General features: G+C 61.7%; 1 protein-coding gene across 20 annotated transcripts in view; it reads left to right on the forward strand.

The window, feature by feature from the left end:
* Window positions 1–21,146, forward strand: part of MEGF6 (multiple EGF like domains 6) — a 101,160-nt gene that overhangs the window by 10,414 nt on the left and 69,600 nt on the right. For all 20 annotated transcript variants that reach the window (XR_011503677.1, XM_070511286.1, XM_070511269.1 and 17 more), the window contains exons 3-4: window positions 271–380; window positions 12,810–12,914. Coding sequence is in view for 19 of the 20 variants with exons in the window: in XM_070511286.1 (XP_070367387.1) it covers window positions 271–380; window positions 12,810–12,914 (215 nt within the window). In the remaining variant the exon portion in view is untranslated. The remainder of the gene's footprint in view (window positions 1–270; window positions 381–12,809; window positions 12,915–21,146) is intronic.

A 21,146-nucleotide genomic window follows, 5' to 3' on the forward strand; every position in this document is an offset into this window, starting at 1 on the left:
GGTGGGGTGGGGGCGGGGCAGCGTGTTCTCTGGCAGAGCACGGCACGAGGCCACTGTTGCTGGCTCCCGGATGGCCGTGCACCCCCCTGCTGGCCCCTCGTCCACGCGGGTGTGGCCCGGCCTAGGGTCATAGACCTTCTACCTGCCTCCAAGCCTCCACCTGCTCAGCTGTGAAGTGGGGACGCTTGGAGACGCAGTCTTGGGGAGGCGGTGTGGCAAGAGCGCTGGGCTCTCCATGGTCAACACTTCCCTTCTCTCTTTCTTTTCTAGAACCGTGTACTACACAAGCTACAGGCAGGTGTACACCATGGAGGCCCAGACCGTGTTCAGGTGCTGCCCAGGGTGGAGCCAGCAGCCTGGCGACCGGGGCTGCCTCTCCCGTGAGTGCCCTCCCGCTGTCTCGCCTGCCACTCTGCAGACACTACATCGGCCCTTGGCAGAGGCCGTGTCTAAGGGACCGGGTTCCTCCGGCTGCGGTGGGATGCAGGCCCTGCGTTTCCCCGCTCGTGCGACTGCTCCCAGCAGCGTGAGCGACATCCAGGGCCTCTCATTCAGCCACTCTGTCGCCACAGGCTGTTAGAACGAGACACTGACAGAAGGAACGGTGGATTCCCCCGGCGCTGATGCTGGCAGGAGCTGCAGAAAGAGCAAGCTTGGGCTGTGGGGGCTCTGAGCTGGAGGGTCTGGGGCTGGCTGCTGGCGCCTGAGAGCCTGGCATCAGGAAGGGGTTTGAGGGTGGCTGTGGGCCACGAGTTGGTGTCCGTGGGCTCAGGCGACTCTGAGCCTGGCTCAGGGTGGGTGTTAGGGGGTGTGACCCCTGGACCACCTGCCTGGCCATGCCCATGCCCCTGCTTTCGGGATCCTTCTGCCTGCTTTGTTCCCAGAAAGGTCTGGTGCTGGGCAGTGGGCCCTTGACCTCTGTGGGCACGCGCGACTCCTGTCCCGCCTCCCACTTGCTGGCACCCTGGGCCCAGTCTTCCCATCTACTGAGTGGAGTCAGCCGCTGCCTCCCTCAGAGAGAGAGGGGGACCCCTGAGTATCAGCACATACGAGCGGCACCACACCGCACATGACAACCCAACCCCAGGGGGGCACCAGCAACCTCTTTTATAGACAAAGAGGCTGAGGCCCTGAGAAGCGGGCTGGGGCTGGAAGTGACTTGTCTGATCCTAGCGGGTGGCTGTGAGGCCTCTGCTTCATAAAGGAACAGGGCTCACGGCAGTGGAGTCCAGCTGCAGCAGCTGTTTGGGAAGCTGGCCTGTGGGTGTGGGCACAGGTGGGCCTGCAGGTGGCTGTGGGGACAGGAGGCTGTGAGCACAGGTGGGTGGGTGTGGGCACAGGTGGGCCTGCAAGTGGGCATGGGCACAGGTGGGAGGCTGTGGGAACAGGGGACTGGCAGGTGAGGCTGACTGGGTAAGAGTAGTCAGCATCTCTTCCCTGGAGAGATCGGCCCAGAGGTCTGGCCTCCCCTGGAACAGTGACGTGGCATCTGGTGACGTGAGGTGAGGGATGGGGCTGGGCTGTGGGGAGTGGCTGGGGTCAGGGCTCCCCTGAGTCGGGGGCTAAGTGTGGGTGGGTCGTTCTGTGGCTGGGACGGGAACTGGACACAGCGGTCCTCATGGCCCCTGGGTCCCTCCTCACACAGAAAATGAAGGGGCCCATAAACAGGGTCCAGAGACGTCCTCATGCCAACTCCAGCGGGAAGAGGGGAAAGAAAAGGATGTGGCAATGTTTTCCCAGGAGAGGAAATGAACAATTCTCTCCAGGAAGGGAGTTGGAGGACGCAATAGAAGGAAGCTGCTCAGGGGCCTCCGGTGCGGGCAGGAGAGGCGCCGGGGCTGGGTGCCGGCCAGCTGGGCCCTCAGCGAGGTGGCCAGGCCCCGACAGCGGCCTTCTCCCTGGCGCTGTGATTGCAGTGGCTGATGGGAGACGGTCTCTGCTTCTGGCATCTGGGAAAATAAAGGGGTCTGTTGAATGGGGGTGCAAGGCGGACATCAAAACTGAGGTCCCCCGGGTTCCTGCTCTGAGGTGGGGCTCCTCAGGCCTCCCAGAGGTGGCTCCAGTAACTGGTGAACCAATAATGGGCGAGCAGAGGGAGTGGGGCCTAGGCCTGCCACCCCTGGGGTTCACGGTGGGGAGCGTGGCCTCTCACACCCAGAAAGGGACATGGGTGCACAAGTGCAGTGCAGGCTCAGAGTGGGGGGTGTGCGCGCCCCTCATGGGCTGGGGGAGGGAGCCGGGGGGCAGGTCCAGGTTTGCACGGCAGCGTCCCCGTGATTATTGTCTCTTCCTGCACCCCTGAGCTGGTGTCCGGTCATCCTTGGTTTCACCTGTGTCTTGGAGCAACCGTTCCAGGGTCAGGTGAGGGAAGTGCAGGGCCAAGGCCCAGCCCCACCCTGGGAGGCCAGGTTGACCTCTCCCTACTTCGGATTTGAGGCCTGAGTGCTGGCTTCTTGGGAATTTGGGGCTCAAATTGGGACAGGTCCACAGGGCCAGGGTTGTGACAGCGTTTCATCCCCAGTCTAGCTCTGTGTGAGCTCCGGGCCTATCCCACAGCTCTGCCTTCTTATGCCTGGCCTGGTGGGCCGGCAGGGGAAGGGATGCAGCGGGGGGCCAGGCCACACTGCTCACTGGGAGGTGGGGCCCCAGAAGGGCAGAAGCACTTCAAGTTCCTCAGCTTGGGGAGGGGTCTCGGCTGGGACCCTCCACAGGGCAGCCTGAGCCTCGCGGGGCTGAGGGAAATGGGCTGGGGCCAGGCTGAGGTGGTGGGGAAATGCGGGGCCAGGCCCGGGAGGTCCAGGTTGTCACATCCGCCGGAGACACAGGACAGGGTCCCCATGTGTATCCTGAACTTGAAGCTTTGGCTTTCTTGGTTGTTTGTTTTTAAAAAATCATTTTTAGGTCAGGATTTACTGATTTATGTTTTTGGCTTTTATCTGTTTGTTTTAATGATCCAGGAAAAGCCCTGTGATCTGGCCTCTTGGGACCTTGCTTGTCCCCCAGTGTCTGGGTCACCAGTGCGTGCAGGAGACGGGGTGGGGGTTCTCACGGGTGGGAGGGGTGTGGGCACGTGTGCATTGGTTTGTTCATTCATTCATTCATTCTTGCACTCCTTCATTCGTTTGGCTTTTGCTCAGCTGCCACCAAGCCGTGAGTATTCACTGCCTGCCCCTGGGGAGCTCAGGTCTGATGAGGAGGCTGGCTGCTGGCAGATTCTGATGTGACAAGGGTGTGATGGGGAGCACAGAGCCAACTGGGGCATCGCTGTGAGGACGGGCAGGCGAGGCCAGCCAGGTGGGGCCTGGGGTGTGAGGGAGCTGACGGGAGCCCCGGGCAGGAGGAGTGTGGGCGGCTGGGGAAGGCACCTGCACACCTGGGAGATGCAGCTTCGTGCGGGGCAGTGTCAGGGCCCTGGGGTGTGTGTGTAGGACTGAGGAGAAGGCGCAGTGCCTGGGCGAGACAATGGCAGGAAGCTCCGAACGCTGCTGGGACTTCTCCAAGACCCACTTAGCAGCACTGTGACCAGGCCGTGACCGAAGAGAAGAAGTGCTGGCTGGGCGGGGCGGTGCTGCCTGATGACCAGGGGCTTCCCCAGGATCCGCGTGGCCCCGCACACGTGCGCCCGGGGGGCAGCTGGGCTCTGACCCCTTCTGCTGTGGAGGCCCCGTCTCCCTGCTCAGTGATTCTCTGAATTCCATGCCTATCAGTGACACTCGGGTGACGCATTTTGCCTGGAGCTTCCTCATGTTTCAGCTCTAGTTGCCCTGGGTCCTGGCTTCCCCTCATTGAAGGGGGGGACCCTGACTGCACAGACGTGCCAGGCCTGGAGTAGCTGTGCCGCCCAGACCCTCAGCATGCAGACCCTGAGGTGGATGCCCCCAGGGGTGAGGTGCCAGGAACACCGTCTGCAGCTCTGGTCTCGAACTCTCTCCATGTTGGCTGGGCTCAGTCCATCCGAGGAGGCCACAGGATGGAGGGGCACAGCCTGAGGAGGTGACAGGAGCCACACCAGCTCTGTGGGATGTGAAGAGCTCTGGGAAGGGGATTCTGTGGTCCAGGGAGCTCTGAGCAAAGCACGGTTAAGCAGGTTCTGTTTTTGCAGGACTTCTGAGAGCCTTTAATATGCTAACAGGCACTGTGGATTCCTGAGACAGACTATGTAGTGTTTTCCAAACTAATTCTTTCTTTCAAAAGAAAGGAAGGAAAAGAAGCACCAAAGTCAGAATAATAAAAGTGCCCCTGAAGCATTTGCTGGGAAGTGCTGACACGGGCCATCCACTTGACGAACATTTGTGGCGGCCCTGCGCTGTGGTTGGTGCGCGAGGGTGGCAAGGGCAGAGACTGGCTCCAGCCCTGTTCTCAGTGAACTCATGTCCTATGGCAGGCAACACTCAGGAAAGCAAGCAAGCGGTTCTGTGGCAGCAGGTGTGTGAAAAATGCTCCAGGGCGCAACGAGGCGGGAAGGGGCCCAGGGAGGGGCTGCTGGCTTGGATGGGGGTCTGGGACGACCCTCTGTCTGGGGCATGGATGGTCCTTGTGACGTGAGCAGTGGGCCTTGCTCATATGGGCCTTGAATAAACTCGCATTTACTCTCTCACGGTTCCGGAGGCCAGACATCTGAAGTCGAGGCCTCGGCAGGACTGCGAGCGTCTGGGAGCCCTGGGGGAGGAGCCCTTGCATCTTCTGGCTGCTGGCGGCTGCTGGCGGTCCTCGGCGTTCCTGGGCTTGTGGCTGCGTCACTCCAGTCTCTGCTCTGTCTTCACGTGGCCGCCGTCTTCCTGTGTGTCTGTGTCCTTTTCTCTCTCATAAGGACTTCATTGGATTTGGGGCTGATCCCCATGCAGTGTGAACTCAGTCCTTACCTTAGTCACACCTGCAAAGACCCTATTTCCAAACAAGTCACTTTCTGAGGTCCTGGGTGGACATGAATCTTTGGGGGACATGATTCAACCCATCACAAGGGGGCAGGTCCTGGGGCTCTTGTAAGGATGGGAAGCCGGTGCAGGGTTTGAGCGGAGGGGGGACACGGTCTGCTGTGCAGGGCAGAGGCCAGAGCAGGATGGCCAGGAGCTCACGATGGCCCAGGGGAGAGGTGGCGGACTCGGCCCAGGGTGGTCGGGGCGTGGGGGTGAGAAGTGGCGGGATTCTGGATTTGCTGATGGAGTGGCCGCTGGGTCTGGGAGTCTCTGCCCTTGCTGTGCCTCCGAGAAGTTTGGGGTCCCAGGACCTTGGAGGCCTCCAGACCCCCTGTGTGTGCCCTGGGTGGCTGGGGGCGGCCTGGCCCATGACTCTGGAGGAGACCCTCAGAGGTCACTGCGCCCTGGGAGGACACTGACTGTGGTGACCCAGAGTTTTCTCCACAGGCTGTCCCTGCCCCTCACTGACTCCTGCCTTCCTGCTGCCCGGGGGATGCCAGCCCGTCTGGGGGATTGACATGGTCTGTTGCTGCAGGAACCCAGGAGGGGCTGTGCCATTGCCCCCTGCCCAAGTGGGCTTGGCCGAGGGGATGGGAGCCCAGACCGCTGGATGCAGCCCTGGGTCTGGGTGCTAACGTGCCTTTGGCCTTGGTACTTATGGTCAGGGGCCCCTGGGGCAGGGCCTGGGCTTGGTGCCCCTGTGTCCAGCGTCCGCTGCTGGGAGGTGAGCCATGCCGGTCTCTCTTCCCTCCTCTGTGATCCTGTGGCTCTGGGCTGCTGGTTGGAGTGGCAGGAAGGCCGCCGTGAGACCCCAGGGAGGGCCGCCCTCTGCTTTCCTGCCTCTGCCGTTCGCTTTTCCTTTTCCGTTCTGGACACCCGTCAGCCCCACGCCCAGCGTGGGAATTTGCAGGGCCAGCATCTCGGCTCTCCGGTCCTCGGTGTGGACACAAATGCCCACGCAGTTGCCGGGGGTGGGGCATGTTGTTCTGCTGAGCCCTGACCCCCCGGGTCTCTCCAAGCTGTGGAGTCACATGCAGACTAGCATGGCCTGGTGCCCACGTTTGCACACCCATGCCGCTCCTGCATGGGACCTGCTGTCCACCCAGACAAGCTTCCACACTCACAGCCTCACACATATGTGTCCACACACATGCACATGTGCCTGGGTCCATTCAAACACACATGCTCACACTCACATATGCTCGCTCACACGTGTTCAATCACGCATGCGCACTTGCATGCATGTGCTCATGCTCACACACCTGTGCATGTAGGTTCATGTTCATTCACACATGTATGTACGTTCTCACACTTGCACAAGTGTGTCCATACCCACATATGTGCGCTCGCTCATATGTGTGCTCATACTCACAGTCACAGTCCCGCTGCAGGGCACGTGGAGCCCATGTGGAGGCTTTGGAGTCCTCAGGACGCCTGGTGGGGGGCAGGGGCGGGGCGGTGGCCGACAGCCTGCCCACTGAGCCCCGGCCTCCGGCTGAGACCCACGTGGAGCTCTGTGTCGTTGCTATCTCAGACATGGTCCTGGGACTTACTTCATGACCTTAGCAGAGGGTGGGGGAGTTTCACTCATCGATATGGCCAGGAATTACTGATGGTCAGTTGGGTTCTGGTCCCTTAGGGGGCCCTGCTGATTCACCGTGACAGGACCCCGAGCCTCTCCCGGGGGCTCCGGTGTAGTGGGGAGCACAGGTGATGAGACACAGAGATGCCACTACCACCTGGAGCAATCCTAGTGCCAGGTGGAGCTGGCAGTCCAGGTCCAGCCCTTCTGGAAGGTTTCAGGTGCATGGCCCCTGGCCTGCCGACCACCTTTGGGGGCTGGCATGGTGGGGGTCAGGGAGGAGGGGGAGTAGGCAGAGATATGCTGCCCTGCTCCCGTCTGCTCTCAGGGGCTCACAGCCTGGGATGGATGCTGGCCTGGAGTGGGCAGTGGGCTTCTGTCATCATCATCAGGTCCCCTTGCTCTGCCACCTCTCTTATTGACAGGACACGATCTCCCAAACCCATGTGGCCAGCTTGTGTCCCAGACTTGCTGCCATGCAGCAGCTTTGGGAGCTGGGCCTGACTCTGGGCAGAGAGAGTCTGTCCACCCACCTGTCTCCCGGGACCCACCTGTGTGGTGGGCGCTGGTGTCGGCACATGGCACAGGGGGCTGGCCTGGAGGCCTTGGCCCTTCTCTGGGAGCTTGGAGCCTCAGTGTCCAGCGTGGAGCTGAACTGACTCCCCTGTGGCAAGGGTCTGGGTTGGGGGAGGTTGAGGTCAGGACATGTGGTTGGGGCTCCTAGCCCCCAGCCAGCGTTGAGTCGTGGGCCAGCAGGTTTGGGTGGCAGGAACAGGGACAGAGGGACAAGGCAGGAGGGGCTCACGGCCTCGAGGGGCCTTGGGTTCCCAAGGAAGTGGCTTCCCTTCCTTAGCCACTCCTGGCCGTGAGGTGGGCACTGCGCTTCCCACGCCTACCTGCTCACAGGCAGCTCTTATCAGTGGCTTGGGCGAGGCTTAGGAAACGCTGCCCAGCACCCTCAGCCATGAGATGAGAACCACGCCTGAGCCGCAGCGCTGAGTCCTCGTGGGCTCTCGTGCTGAACCAGCCTGCCCTGCGTGGTCTCTGGGCCACCGTGGTGGAGGTGCCGGGGGATGCAGGCGACTGCTCACTCTCAGGGCTGGCTTTGAGAAGGCCCCACGTTTCTTCCCTGTGCACATTTGGCAACCTCGGCCCTGTGTTCACAGCCTGTGGTGGGTGGGTGGCTTAGCAGACTGGGAGAAACTGGTCAGCCTGGATCACACCTGCCCGCCTGGGCTCGCTCCAACTTTCCACCAGATGGCTGCTCAGGGGAGAGAAGAGAAGGAACCGGCGGCCCGGCCGGGCAGCAGTTCCAGGGAAGTGGCCTGGGGTCCAAACTAGCGAAAGCCAAGCCCTTGGAGAGGAGGGGGTTTCTATAGTCAGCCCGTCCTGGACGGGGCATTGTGCTGGGCGCTGCTCCAGCCACTCGTAGCGGGTTCATTGGAGGTCCAGCCATGCAGATGTTTCTGGCCTTTCTCCGTAACAGACAGTGGCTGTTAAGATGCCGCAGAAAATGTCTAGACGTGCTGCCCTCACCCTGCCACCGTGCTCCCCAAAGCTGCCGTCCTGCACCCGGGCCCGGCCAAGAGCACCCTCGGGTCTGGACACCCCTCAGGGCCCTCCAAGCCATTGATTCTAGGAATGTGGGCAGACCCGCCCAGCCTCACCCCAAAGCTGGGACGGTTGGGTGATGGTCACCATCCCCGTGCCTCCGGCTCTCAGTCTGTACACTAGGGAGAGATGTTCTGCATCGTGGGCAGGGAGACCCGTGCGGCCCTGGAAGTGGGCTCTGCAGATGGGGTGTGCTTCTCCAGGTTCAGGTGATCGTTGGAGGTGACAGGGACAGTGCGAAGGGTCGTTGAGAATACCGAGTTTGATGTGTGCAAATGGCCTGTAAGGGAGCGTAGCCCAAGTTTCTAACCAACTGATAAGTGTCAGAACTGGAACTTGAACACATGTCTACAAACCCAAGCGCCCTCGCCCTGCTGAAGCCTCTGGGGCGGTGGGGAGCCAGTCAGGGTTTGAGGTGGCAGTTACTGGGGGCCTTCTTCAGCTGTGAGTGTCTCGCCCTAGCTCAGGCCTGCCCTCCGCCTGCACGTGGGCACCGTGGCCCCAGGTCACCTGCACCTGAACTTGCATTTCTCACACTTGTGGGTTCGGATGGTTCCTTCTGGGGCCCAAGGGCCTGTGAGTGCCGTCTCGGCCAAGCTGACAGCCACAAGGGACAGTCCCCAAGCAGAACTCCTGCCTTGGCCCTGGCACACAGTAGGTGCTTGTAAGATTCATTGTTTTTTTTAAATTAACTAATAGTAAGTATAAAACCAATTCGTTACTTAGAAACCTCTACATTGTTTTGTGAAGCCCCGTGGCCCCCGTTGGACAGCATGTGGTGAGTTTGACAGTTTGTGAGTTTTACAGTCTGGTCTCCAGGAGTCCCCTGGTCTTCCTGCTGTCCGCCCCTCTCTCTTCATTACACGGTGCCCGCCCTCTGCCTCGGAGGAGACCCAACGCTCTCTAGAGCCGTGGGCTCATGCCCCTGAGCTCCGTTTCCTCAGAGCGAGCTCTTCCGCCTTCTGACTGTGGGTCTCTCTCCTCGCCTGTTGGGGGCTTTTTTTGGGGGCTTGTCCTTGTGGCGGAGACAACGTGCCACCGCCATCTGGTCTGTGCTGTGCCCTGGAGAGAGACACCACCGTTGTTTGCTGGTTTTAGTGATAGGGGAAGGGGTGGGCTCTGCTGCTGACCGCTGCCCTGGGGTCCCTGACCACTGCCACATCCTTCTGACACGAGAGGCAGATCCCCGTGGTGCTGCCAGGCCTGAGGGGTGGGGTCCTGCAGGGCTGGACCCCTGGGTGCCCTGCGGGGGGCCCTGTCCCTTTGTGGCGGTGCTCTGTCCTGCCCCGAGCTCCACTCCTGCCACGTGTGGAACGTGCCCAGCACCACTCCGTGCCACCCCTGGCCCTGGTCCCGGGCTCTGTCTGTGGTGTCCTTGTCTTTCCAGCATCCCACGAGCCTCGGAGCCACCAGGAGCACCCCTTCTGGGTTTGGGGCATAGCTTTGTGCATCTCTGTTGTGAAACCTTTTCTTTTTTCCCATCTCTGGCTGTGCTGCCGTTTGCATCCCTCTGTCTTGAATCCTGAGCTCCTGTCCTTCCCCCTAAGGCTTCTCGACAAATACCTTGTCCACTTCCAGCTCTGCCTGCCATTAGTTGTCTTGTTCGTTTGCTCATTCATTCAAAAAAACTTATCAAGCACCTTCCAGGTGTCGGTGGCGCGAGGAGCACGACGGTGAGCAAGGTGGAGTTGGTGCCTGCCCTTGGGGAGCCATGGCCAGGGAGATAAGCTGTCGCCCCGGTTAACTGCTTGGGTGCGGTGGAGAGGCCCTATGGTGGGAGACTGCAGGGTACCACAGTGCTGATTTGGGGATTAGGAAGACTCCCTGAGGAAGTGACATCTCGGGAAGAGAGAAGATATCCAGGCAGACAGCAGCCGAGAGCTGGGCAGGGTCTGACGGGCGGTCAGGGGGCTTTGTGCCAAGTCAGTGGGAAGCCACCAAAGGGTTTTCCACCATTGCCATCGTCCGATTCCTGTTGTAAAATATCTTGAGGGCTGCGGGTAGAGAAAGTGGGTAAACAGGAGCAAAAGCCAGGGCCAGCTACAAGGCATCTGTGGGGAGCGATGTGGCGGCTCTGACCGGTGTGGAGATGGAGGGAGATGGTGTGCTCGAGGTACAGCGGGGGTAGAACCCATTGGCCTGACTGTGCGCTGGACACGGTGTGAGCTGTCGAGTGCCCGTGAGGGTGGCTCCTGGGCATCTGGCCCGAGCCTCTGGGTGATGGTGACACTGTTTACATTGACTGCGTGCTCAGAAATGACAGAGCCGTCTCTCTGTAGACACTGGTCCAATGGGCTCGTCCGGGGTCTGTCCAGCGATCTCATAGCTGTGTCAGCCTAGGGTGGCGATGGATGAGGGATGTCTGTCTGGGACACAGGACAGACAAGGGGTCCCCTGGCCCATGTGCTTGTCGCTGCCTGCTCCAGGGGAGGGATTTGGCTCGACTTACCTCGAGAGATGGGGTCTTCAGCCCAGACCACCGGGGATGTTGCATGGGGACAGTAGGAGTCGAGGTCTTGATAGGGCTTTTCAGAGCTCGTTTCCTTTCCTCTGTTTAGGATTAGTCTGGGGGGTGATGGAGCAGGGTGTGGGATGAGGGGCGAGTGACCACTGTGGGCACAGGTTCCAGAGAGGGCACCTGACATCCGGGAGGGCCGGGCCAGCCTGGGGGATGGAGGAGCCACAGGCTTCAGGCAGAGCGCCCGCCCAGGGGAGCGGGAACAGGCTGCCGGGGCTGCTTTCTCCTGAGCTCTGAAACCAAAATCAGAAGCGGACGCAAGGCAGAGCGCTGGCAGCTGGGGCCCCAGGCTGGTCCTTAACGTGGGCAGGACCTGAGAGGGCCCTGGGGGTCACAGTCCAGGGGGTGGGCTTCCAGGCTGGGTGCCTTCTCCCCACCCCAGGCGTGGCCCGTCTTGGCGGTTTGGGGCTGGAGGTCTCCGGGACAATGAAGTCCTTCTTAAGATGTGAAAAATAAACACAGCTGGCCTCTCTCCCTCAAGAGAAGTGCAGGGGTCAATAGGTTTCAGACCCTCAGCACTTGGGATATTGATGCTGCATGAGTGTGGTCTCCAGGATCACTATGTGCTTCCTCACCACCCCTCTGTGGCACCCACTTTGTCCCCCAGCCCCCACTCCCACCCCATTTCGCTCATATCCTCCAGCTGCAGGTGTGGGCAGGCAGGAGGAAGCCAGTGGGGCCTGCGTTTGCCGGGCATGAATAAGCGCCAGCTGGGACCTCTGCAGGGTGGCCTGAGGGGGGAATCCCTCCAAGACTGGGGTTATGGGACGTAGAGGAGGAAGATGCATCCTGAACAGGACCTGTTTCTCCCTGGGCTGGGCCGGGTCCTCCTGACCCCAGATGCTAAGTGGGAGAGTCCTGGGACCTGGTCCCTCCTCACTGGCTGTGTGGCCAGGGGCCACGTGCAGCATGTCTCTGAGCCTCGGTTTCCTCATCAGGCACAGCACCTGGTCCAGAGCGCTGCTTGGACTCATGTGCCTGGCCAGCATCCCTCCCCCAGGGGCTGTCTGGAGCTCCTCTCCCTGCTCCTGCTGGCAATGCCGTCAGTGACATTTAAGCTCGCTGAACCCACGAGTTGCACCAGGCTCGGGAGCTCTGGGGGAGCAGGTCACTGTTCAGAGTGTCCCCTCACCCAGTGAGAACCCCTGAAGCCTCTGGACTCAGGCCTGGGTCGTTGGGGTCACGGGGGTGAGGGTACAGCCCACCTGCCTGGCCTGGCCCTCCTGCACGTGGGGGTGTGAGGATGGTGGCTACAGGGCCGAGAAAATTGGTGCGGAAGCCCCCCCAGGAGGTACTTGGTCTAGCCGGAGTTGGGGTACTTGCTGTGATGGGGGACAGTGGGCAGTTTGGGACTGTCAGGCCGCAGGGGAGCTGCCTGCCAAGCCTCAAGGACCTGTCCTTCCCCACCTGGAGCCCCCGACCTGGGCCAGCTGCAGCCTCCTCCACCCACACTAGTGGCCTCCTGTTGGGAGGGTGGGGCTCATTAGCACCCACCCACGGCATGGGTGGGCGGCCTCTGTGGGCCCAGAGGGCTGGGGTGGGGAGGTCTGGGAGCAGGCAGTGTCCTCTGGAGAGTGGAGGAGGCAGCTCTTCCCAGCCCTGACCTCCAGCCCAGGATCCCCCCTCCTCCCCTCCCCAGGGCCTGCTGGCTTGGGCTGGCATTACCCGTCCTTGGCGTGGGACCAGCCTGAGAGTTTCCACCATCAGGGTCTTGCAGGGGCTGGAGAGGGTCCTTAGCCAAGCTCTCAGCCCCCCTTTCAGCCATGGGCTGTTCCCCTGCCCCCCGCACTCCCCACCCTCCTTCCACAGGCCCCACCCCCCACTCCGTCCTTGCCTCCAGAAAATACCCTGGAACTCTCACATCCAACTGAAATGAGTTGGGGTGTTCAGGTTCCAGTGAGGGTGGGGCAGTGTGTGGCCCAGGACAGCAGAGCTGGGGCAGTGACCTGAGGGAGGTTGGGGCTGCCTGCCGGGGTTGGGGGCTCAGCCCTCAAAGTGCATTCAAGGTGCAGCGGGCGGAGGGGCTTTCCTCTCTGTGTTGAGGGTCTGGGTCCCATCCAGGCCCAAGGCCTCCGCTTATGGGGAGATTAACCCAGTGGGTGGGGGTGGGGAGGTCCCCAGGGACTTCGTGTCCTGGCCAGGCTCTGCACCTCCTCATGTGCCTTTTCTCCTCTCTCCACAGCCAAATGCAGCGTTGGCCTCTGTTTTAACGGTGGCCGCTGTGTTCCTGGCTCAGCCCAACTGTGCCACTGTCCCCAAGGCTTCCAGGGCCCCCGCTGCCAGTATGGTGAGTGGAGCCCCCTCCAGGCACCGAGGCCCTGGCTATGGGCGGAGGGGGGGGAGGCACAGCTGTGCAGGGGCAGTCCCTGCATGGACAGGCATTCTCAATCCCCTCACCCTGCTCCCTGCAGCCCATCTGAGGTGGTTGGGAGGAGGGAGTGGCCCTGAGTTCCCTTTCCTAGGCAGATGCCTCTGTACCCCATAATCTGAGTGACCACCATCCAATCCTGCCTCTGTGGATGGGGACAGTAGGCGCAGAGACAGCAGGGTCCGGCTGGGGTCGCGGGGCAGGCTGGGAAGCAGCCGGTCCCATGGGTCTCCGAGCTGTACTCCTGCTTGCTGGAGGCTCTCATGTCCTTAATGTTGAAAGATGGGGGACATCCTGGGTCCCACCTGGGGCGATTGGTTGCATAAACCTTGGTGCATCTGTAAACTGGAAGCCTGACACATGGTAAAAATCAAGCCCCGTACACTCCGTCCTGCGGGGAGATGTTGATGATGCCGCGGGTGGCGGGTGGGGACAGGCTCAGAGCAGGCGCGTGGGCTCAAAGAATTTTTGGAAAGAAAGGTGCATGCAAATGCATGAAAATTGTCACAAGAACCCCTGCAGTCCTGCATCCTCATTTCCGTGAGTGGTGGGTTGGGGTGGCATGAGAGCTCCTCAGGGCTTTGTTCAGAGTCCCTTCGTTGCACACGGAGCCCGCAGGGCCCTGCTGGGACAGGGCGCAGAGCCGCGGCCACCCTTGAAATGAAATACTCCCAGATGGTTTCTGGCGCCTTGGACTTGCTGCTGGTGAGCAGCTGGGGCTTCTTCCAGGTGGATGCCGGGCTTACATCCTGGGACGCGCTGCCACGCTCCCTGATGCCCAGCGGGTGACCAGAAGGAAATCAGGAAATCAGGCAATAGGGGGTCCCCTGTTTGTAGAGGGGACCCCTGCCCTCTCGCTGTTCCCTGTGTGAGCACACGTGTGAGCGCTGGGCTGAGGGCAAGGGTCCTGGGAGGTTCTGGGCCCCAGAGTTCTGAGATGGGTGCTCATAGCCAGGGGTGCTGGCAGTTGTTGGAAAGGCTGGCTGTTGAGGTGACTCTGATCGCTTACCGAATGTCCTCTGTTAGCTGGAAGGTTCTTTGAAGAGCCAGCTCTGCAAGCCGACTGCTTCCTGGGCTCTGGGCGGCTGGGAGGTCTGCTGCCCGGGCCATGCAGTGAGGCCACTGTGGTGCTCAGATGAAAGGGCCCCTCCAGGGGCTGGGCATCCCTGCCCTGAGCCCTGTGCCGCCCTGGCTCCAAGCCTCAGCCAGCTCTCCTTGTGGTTTCAGACCCGGAGCTCCTCTGTGGGGTGACCAGAGGTGACCCCACCCCACTCCCATGCAGGCTGGGGTCCAGGCCAGGATGGAGGGGCCCAGCTGTCATGCCTCGCCTCTTCTCGCCTCTGTAATTATGACCCCAGGTGGGTGTGCAGAAATGCTTCAAGGACATTCCGTCTCATTCCTCTAACCTTTGAGAAGTGCACACGGCTTGCCTTCAGTTTCGTTGGGAGTATCACGGCTGTGTGGGTGGGGTGGGAGGGTAGTCCAGGCTTGAGCTGCCTTTGGGAAGGTGCTGGGATGGCTTGTGACTTGATCGTCAGCAGCAACAGACCCTGCTGTGGTCCCTGCTCCCCTGCTTGGGGAGGTAGGGAGGCTGTGACTCTGCAGTGTGGCCTGTCCTGGGTCACGTCATCTGGGAAGCAGCCAGGGAAATCTGCCCTTGCCCATCAGGGCCGGTCTTCCTCTAGTCCCCTCCTGCTCTACCCAGCTTTCTGTCGACCATCAACTCCCCTCTCCGCACCTTCTAGCCTGCTGCTCTGTCCAGGCGCCCGACTGAGCCTCACGGGCCGGCACCCCCTTCCACGGGAACCTGGCCCTTAGCCTCCTAGGTACCAGAGTGGGCTCAGATCCACACTTGGGTACTCCAGGTGGGGTGGGGCTGCGCTTATGTGCTCTGTGCCCACCAGCCTCTTGTAACTTTGGCTTCGGGCTTGGCTTTGCCTCCAAAGCAGCCCCGGCTCTCCTTGCTCACCATGGGGATGGCCTCTCGGGGCGGGAGGAGGGCCGGGAAGCTGATGCTCTGCCTGCATCACCTCGTCGCATCCTCACTTCATCCTCTTGTGGAAGAGGAAACTAGCGCCAGGGAGGCCTGGCAGTTGCTGCCCACTCAGCAGAGCTGGGGCTGGAAGCTCAGTCTCTCCCAGTGAGCACTTGGAACCTTCTGGCCACGTGCTGTCTGGGTACAGTGTCTGGCCTTGGTCAGGGTAGAGCCCAGTTGAGATCTACTTCGGGGGAGAGAGAGATAGATCCCCAGGTCCCCACCCTGCGTTGACTCCCAGGCAGGGCAGGCAGGAGCATCTGCACCCGGAGAATTGGGCATGTGACCACCCTCAGCCCTGCAGGGTTGGGGCTTCCTGGGAGAGTGGCTGCTCGGGGAGCAGATGCGACCTTCAGGGAGCAGTAGATACAGCTGGAGAGTGGCTGCCTGGCCTCTTCCTGGGGCACTCTCTCCTGGAAGAAAGGCTGAGTGTGCAGAGCTGGATATGCAGAGCTGGGTGTGCAAGCAGAGTGTGCAGGGCTGGATATGCAGAGCTTGGTGTGCAGGGCTGAGTGTGCAGGGCTGGGTATACAGAGCTGGGCATGCAAGCTGGATGTGAGGGCTGGGTGTGCAGACATAGGTGTGCAGGGCTGGGCATGAGGGCTAATTGTGCAAGGCTAAGTGTGCAGGGCTGGTATGCAGGACTGGGTGTGCAGGACTGGTGTGCAAGGCGAGGTGTGAGGGCAGTCCCGCCTGCAGGGGCAGCCCCTGTCCTGCTCACGCCCGAAGCTCTCCAGCACCTTCCTGTCCGTCCTCCACCTGGTTTGGACACCAAAGACCTGAGCTCCAGCACGGTTGGGAATATTTAACTAACTCCCCAATTGTGATTGATTCCAGTTTTGAAAATAGAAGCCGTATTTTTTGGTTCCCTCAAATTCTTTTGTTTGAATAAGAGTCAGGGAGGGAGAAAGGGACCCTGCAGGGCTGACTGTGGAGAGCAGAGGGGCGTGCCCCTCGGAAAAGCCCCTCCCTCTGCACGCTTGGCCCCCCCCCCCCACGGTGGCTCAGCTTTGACCCACCTCGCGCCTCCCACCTCGACTGGAAGGCTTTCTGCGGAAGCAGCAGGAGCACAAAGGGGGCCTGTGCCAGCCGGGCTGAGGTGGGGGTGGGGGCTGGCCTGGGGCCCTCGGTACAGTCAAGGCCTGGGCGCCGTTTGTCCAGGGCGGGCTTCCGTGCCATCCAGATGTGCCTGTGGGACCAGGATAATGTACTGAACCCCAGTTTCCCCTTCTGTTAGGGGGTATAAACTAGCAGGTCCGTACAGGTCACAGGTGTCAACGCAGGTGAGGCACGGAGCGCCCTGGTGGGGAAGGACCACAGGATGGTGGTGACGTTTTCTCCCCAGTGGCCTGGTCTGTTGGACTCATGTGAGGGTGTGAGGAGTGGATGACAGGGTGGCCAGGATTGGCCCTTGTTCTTGGGCTAACTGTGCACACAGCATGCCTGAGCTTCCGTGAGGTGTGGCTCCCACGTGGCCTCTCCCTTGGGGTGTCCTGGGATTGGGACACCCCGCAGGACTGCTGCTCAGTGGAGCAGGGAGGTGGACCCTGGGGAGCCCCTGATCCTTATTGGACTCCGGGGGTCCTGCTGGAGCATCATTTCCATCAGACTGACCAGGAACGGTTCTCACCAGCCAAGAATAGGCTTCATCCTCCCTTTACACCCAGATCACACTGCGTGTGCTGCCAGACGGAGCGCGGGAGGACGCCCCCAGCCATGTCTGCTGGTGACGTGTGCTCTGCCTGGCCCCTGGGGTTGAATCTTTAAGGAAAAACAGGCAAGAAAAACGTGTGCTTAGGAACACTAACTGCTTAATATGGCTTTCTTTGTGCAATAAATCGTGACAGAATGACCACTAGTCATTTCTCATGGCCTAGGGGACAAGAGCAGTCCCTGAGAACTGAGGCCTGGGTCACTTCCAGTACCTCCTTGGTCCAAGAAGCTTTGCCTCTGGGTCTCCTCTGGGCCTCAGTTTCCTTACCTGTAAAACGGGCGTGTTGGATGGGTCTCTGAGGCAGTTCTGGGAAGGCTCCTTGGTCCAGCAGAGGACCAGGCGTCAGTGCTGCCCAGCAGAGGTCTGGTGGTCCAGAGGGCTTCCTGGAGGAGGTGGGCCTGTGGGCCGTGGAAGGTTCGGGGAGGTTCAGGTGAGTCAGGGTGGGCTTTCCAGAGGGGAGAAAGGCAGGGGCACAGGAGCAGAGAGGAGGGAGTAAAGCAGTTTGGCCCGGAGGGGCTGCGGGGGACCGCAGGAGAAGGTTCAGCCTGGAATCCGGATCCGAAGCTTCCCTCTCTGAGCCCGTTGGAAAGATCTGGAACCAGGAGGGCTGGCCTGGGGCTGGCCTGGCAGGTGCCCCTGGGGACCTGCTGTGGCCTGCCCCCGCCTCCTCCCCAGCCCAGCAGGGAGAGACGTCAGTGGTCCCCCCTGGAGCCTCCACACCCAGGCTCCCTCGGGTGCCTGTCTTTGGAAGGAGCCTCAGTTTCCCCACCTGGGCAGGAAGCTGGCAGATGGGGGTCCCTGGGAGTGGGCTGGAGGTGGCTGTGGGATCCATGGCGGCTACACCAGGAAGCAGAGCAGGGTGGGGGCGTGGGGGCAGGAGGCAGGCTGGGCGGGTCCTGAACCCCCAGCCTTGGCTCAAGGGCGACTCTGTTTCTAAATTGGGATAATTGATTAATGGAGAGGAAGCGGCCCTTCCAGGCCACCCTTCAGTGCTGCCCACTGTGTCCGAGGGTGGGAGTCTGACCGCTGGCCCCAGGGGGGCTGCTGTTGGCCACCTGCCGTGACCAGGCCTGGGAGCTGCTGTGCTCCTGGAGTCTGGCCCTCGGTGAGGGGTGGGAACGGAGGGGCTGGCCAGCCCATCCCACCCACGGGGGAGGCTCCGGGAAGGCCGGGGCTCTGGGGCACGGACGTTTCCTTCCACAGCCTCCCTCCGTCTTGTCTGCACTGAGGGCACCATCCTGGTGGGTGCTGGAGCTGAACGGGCCAGCTGAGGCCACGTCCCAGCACCCCTGCAGTCCTGCCACCTGCCACGGGGTCACTGTTCTGAGGCCTGCAGCCCCAATGCCCCTAACCTAGCCTGATTCCCTCAGGAGGCAGCTCAACTCCGTCCTGTGGGTGTGGTCTGGGGTTAACCTGTCCTGACCTGCCTCTGACCTGCATCCTTGGCTGTGGTCCTAGGCTCCCCGTGCCGTTCTCGGCATCAGCCTCTGGGCCTGGCCAAGCAGAAGGTTTTCGCTTTCCCCTTTAGGGCTGGAGTGTCTCAGCCACCTTAGCGTGGTGGCAGGGCCATTTGAGGGCCATGCTGGCTGTCAGCACGAGGTCAGCTGGCTTCCGACCTCAGGGGTTGGAGTGCGTCCTTCCTGAGCACCTGACCCCGTTCACCCAGGTGGGGACGTGCCTCCTCACTGTGGCCCCCAGCCTGAACTGCCCTCAGGGTCCAGCCTTTGAGGCACTTGGTGCAGTTTCTGGGTAATGGGAAACCCCGTGACCCAGCAGCTTGCTGTGCGTGGCTCTCCTCTCCCCGCGGTGGCCCCTCGCCCCGCTCTGCTCTGCTCTGCTCTGCTCCCCGCCAGAGTGGACAGAGTGGCTGTAGCCTTTGGCTTCTCCCCACATGCCCCATTTGGCTGCCCTCAACCCCTCCTTTGGGGACAGTTCTCGGAACCTCCAGCGAGCTCTGCTTCCCTGTGGGAGCTGGTGCTGGGCGTCTGCCTGGTGGCTCTTGCTGCCTGTGGGTTGAGTGGAGGGTGTGGGTGGCTTTGACTATGCCCTCTGGCCTTGGTCCCTCCTGGCGTGACAGTCGGCTGGGACAGGAGTGGCTGCTCCAGGTCCTTCCTGCACTCAGGCTGGGTCCCTGCAGGGCAGCGCGTCTGCAGGCAGGCTGCTCCAGGACAGCCTGGGGACGGCCCGCACTCAGAGTCCCAGCCCGTCTCTCAAAGCGGCTGACTCTGGGAAGGGCATTCATGTTCCCCCAGTGAGTCGGCTAATTACCAGGTTCGTCCCACTCCACAACACCCACAAAGGCGCCTCTGTCTGTTGGAAGGACTGTGTCTTTCCAGGCCGGCTCCCTGCACAATGGGCCTCTCCCAGGGCTGGCTTCTGAGATGGGGTGGGCTTCTAATGACATAATTACGACAGGAGAAACTAAGAGACAGATCCTCTAGGGCATGGGGGGGTCTGTGAGCTCACCCCACCTGCCCCCACGCCTCCCTGGGACTGCCCCAGGCTAGAGGCCCTGCCTCGCCCTCCTGGTGGTCTCCTGAAAGGACCCTGCCAATTTGCCTTCCCCTGCTTTGGCCACACTGTGTGCCCCTGCCCTCCCAGGAAGCTGCCCCAGACTCTCCCGGTGAAATGCTCTTCTCTGGACCAAAGGGGCATCCTGGCGTGTGCCCGGGGGCTGGGTGCTTGTCCCATTTTACAGATGGGGCCACTGAGCCTGTCAGTCCCTGATTTGTGAGGTCAGTGATGGGCTCACTGGTGGCAGACAGCCCCTTGACCCACAGGGTGGGGCTGGATGCTCCTGGAGGCCCCTGCTGGGGTGGGGGAGCCTGGATGGATTCTAGAGGACCCGTGCAGCCCGAGTACCCAGTGTGGGTCCCCAGATCATCACTGCCTCGGACCTGACAAAGTGTGGGTACAGGAGCTCCCCCAGGTGTGTTTGGGCCGAGGGGACCTTCTCCAGGCAGCCCACTGGGCCAAGTGGAGCCAGACAGCTGCCCACTCACCAAGCAGCTGCAGTGCCTCATTTTACAGTCCCCGGCTGGCCACAGTTGATGGCTTGGCGCTTCCTATTCTGGGCAGAGGAATAGCTGGGCCAAGCCGAGTCGGGTGGCAGTGATGGCTGAGGCCGCCTGGTCCCCGGCCCTTGGAGACCTGCACTGCACAGAGGTGCTCTTGCACGCCCTCCTCCACCCTCTGGTCCTTGAGACCCTTGCTGGCTCAGGCTTTCTTCACCAGTGGAGAGGAGCAGAGGGCAGTGCCCCAGCCCAGGAGGCTCGATAAGTTGAGTGTCTGCCCTGGGTGCTCATGGCCCTGCAGGGGGGCGAGGTGGGGAATCCCACACCAGGAGGGCTGAAGGATAGGCAGCTGGGTCGGGGCATGGGGGCAGCAGAGGTGGCTGGAGAGGGCCAGGGAGGGCAGTGCAGTGTGTAGGGGTCCCTGCACTTGGAAGAGACCCTCACAGTGCACGCCACTGGCCCTGCCCTTGAGACACTGTGTTTGTAGAAGGGAACTCACATAGGGAGCTGGAGCCACCTGAGCCGCCTGAGCCCTCCAACCTTCTTCCCCCCATCTGGGTGGACCCACCAGCCTGCTTCCAAAGGGGCTGCCTCCTGGGGACCCCCTGGGGTATCCAGGACCACTGCCCAGGGCCCCACTGTGTTGGGCCCCTTCTCATCACCCCAGGAATCTGCCCCCACCATGGGAGCCTCCGTGGCAGGGCTCACCTCTCACCCCTGCGCCCTGGCGGGATGAGCACATTAATGAGTCAATAAAATGCAGCCAGCTGCAGAGCCTGCTGGGTCTAAATTCCTGGAGACTTGCTGCCTGGGGCGGTCCTGCTGTCAGGAACCCGCTTGGGGGCTAGGTCAGCCTCCTCAGCACTTGGGGTCCCTGTCTCCTGCTGGCAGTGCCCTGAGACCTTGTGGAGGGAGGGCTGGGGTGGCAGGCAGACAGCTCTGGGTGAGCCCCAGGGCCCTGGCTGCTTTCTGGGCTCCTGGACGGGCATCTCAGTCTTGTGTCCACTCCACCCCGCTGTGCCCGCTGAGTGCCAGCCGCCCGGAGCCGTAGCTGTTCAGGAGCAAGTTCCAGGAAATGTGCTGATTGCCCGTTTTCCGGATTCCTGGGGCCCGTGTCTGTCTTCCCCTCCCAGTGGGATAATTAATGAGGGGTCTGCAAGCGAGGGAGCTGGCATCGGCGTTCCGGAATCTGCTCTCGGGTCTTGGCGGCTCCAGGCATTCCAGAGCAGGGCCAGGCCCTCTGCGCCCGGGTTGAACCGGGGTCTGGGCAACGTCACGCGGAGCCAGGCCAGCTGATAACAGGGCAGTTCCCGCGGAGGAGGAGGTACAGCCGGAGGGTGTCGCTGACCTGCTGGGCTGGCCTCCTGCTGGCTGTGCGGGAACTGCTG

The sequence above is a fragment of the Equus asinus genome, chromosome 5 (assembly GCF_041296235.1).
Source record: "Equus asinus isolate D_3611 breed Donkey chromosome 5, EquAss-T2T_v2, whole genome shotgun sequence".
NCBI lineage: Eukaryota > Metazoa > Chordata > Mammalia > Perissodactyla > Equidae > Equus > Equus asinus.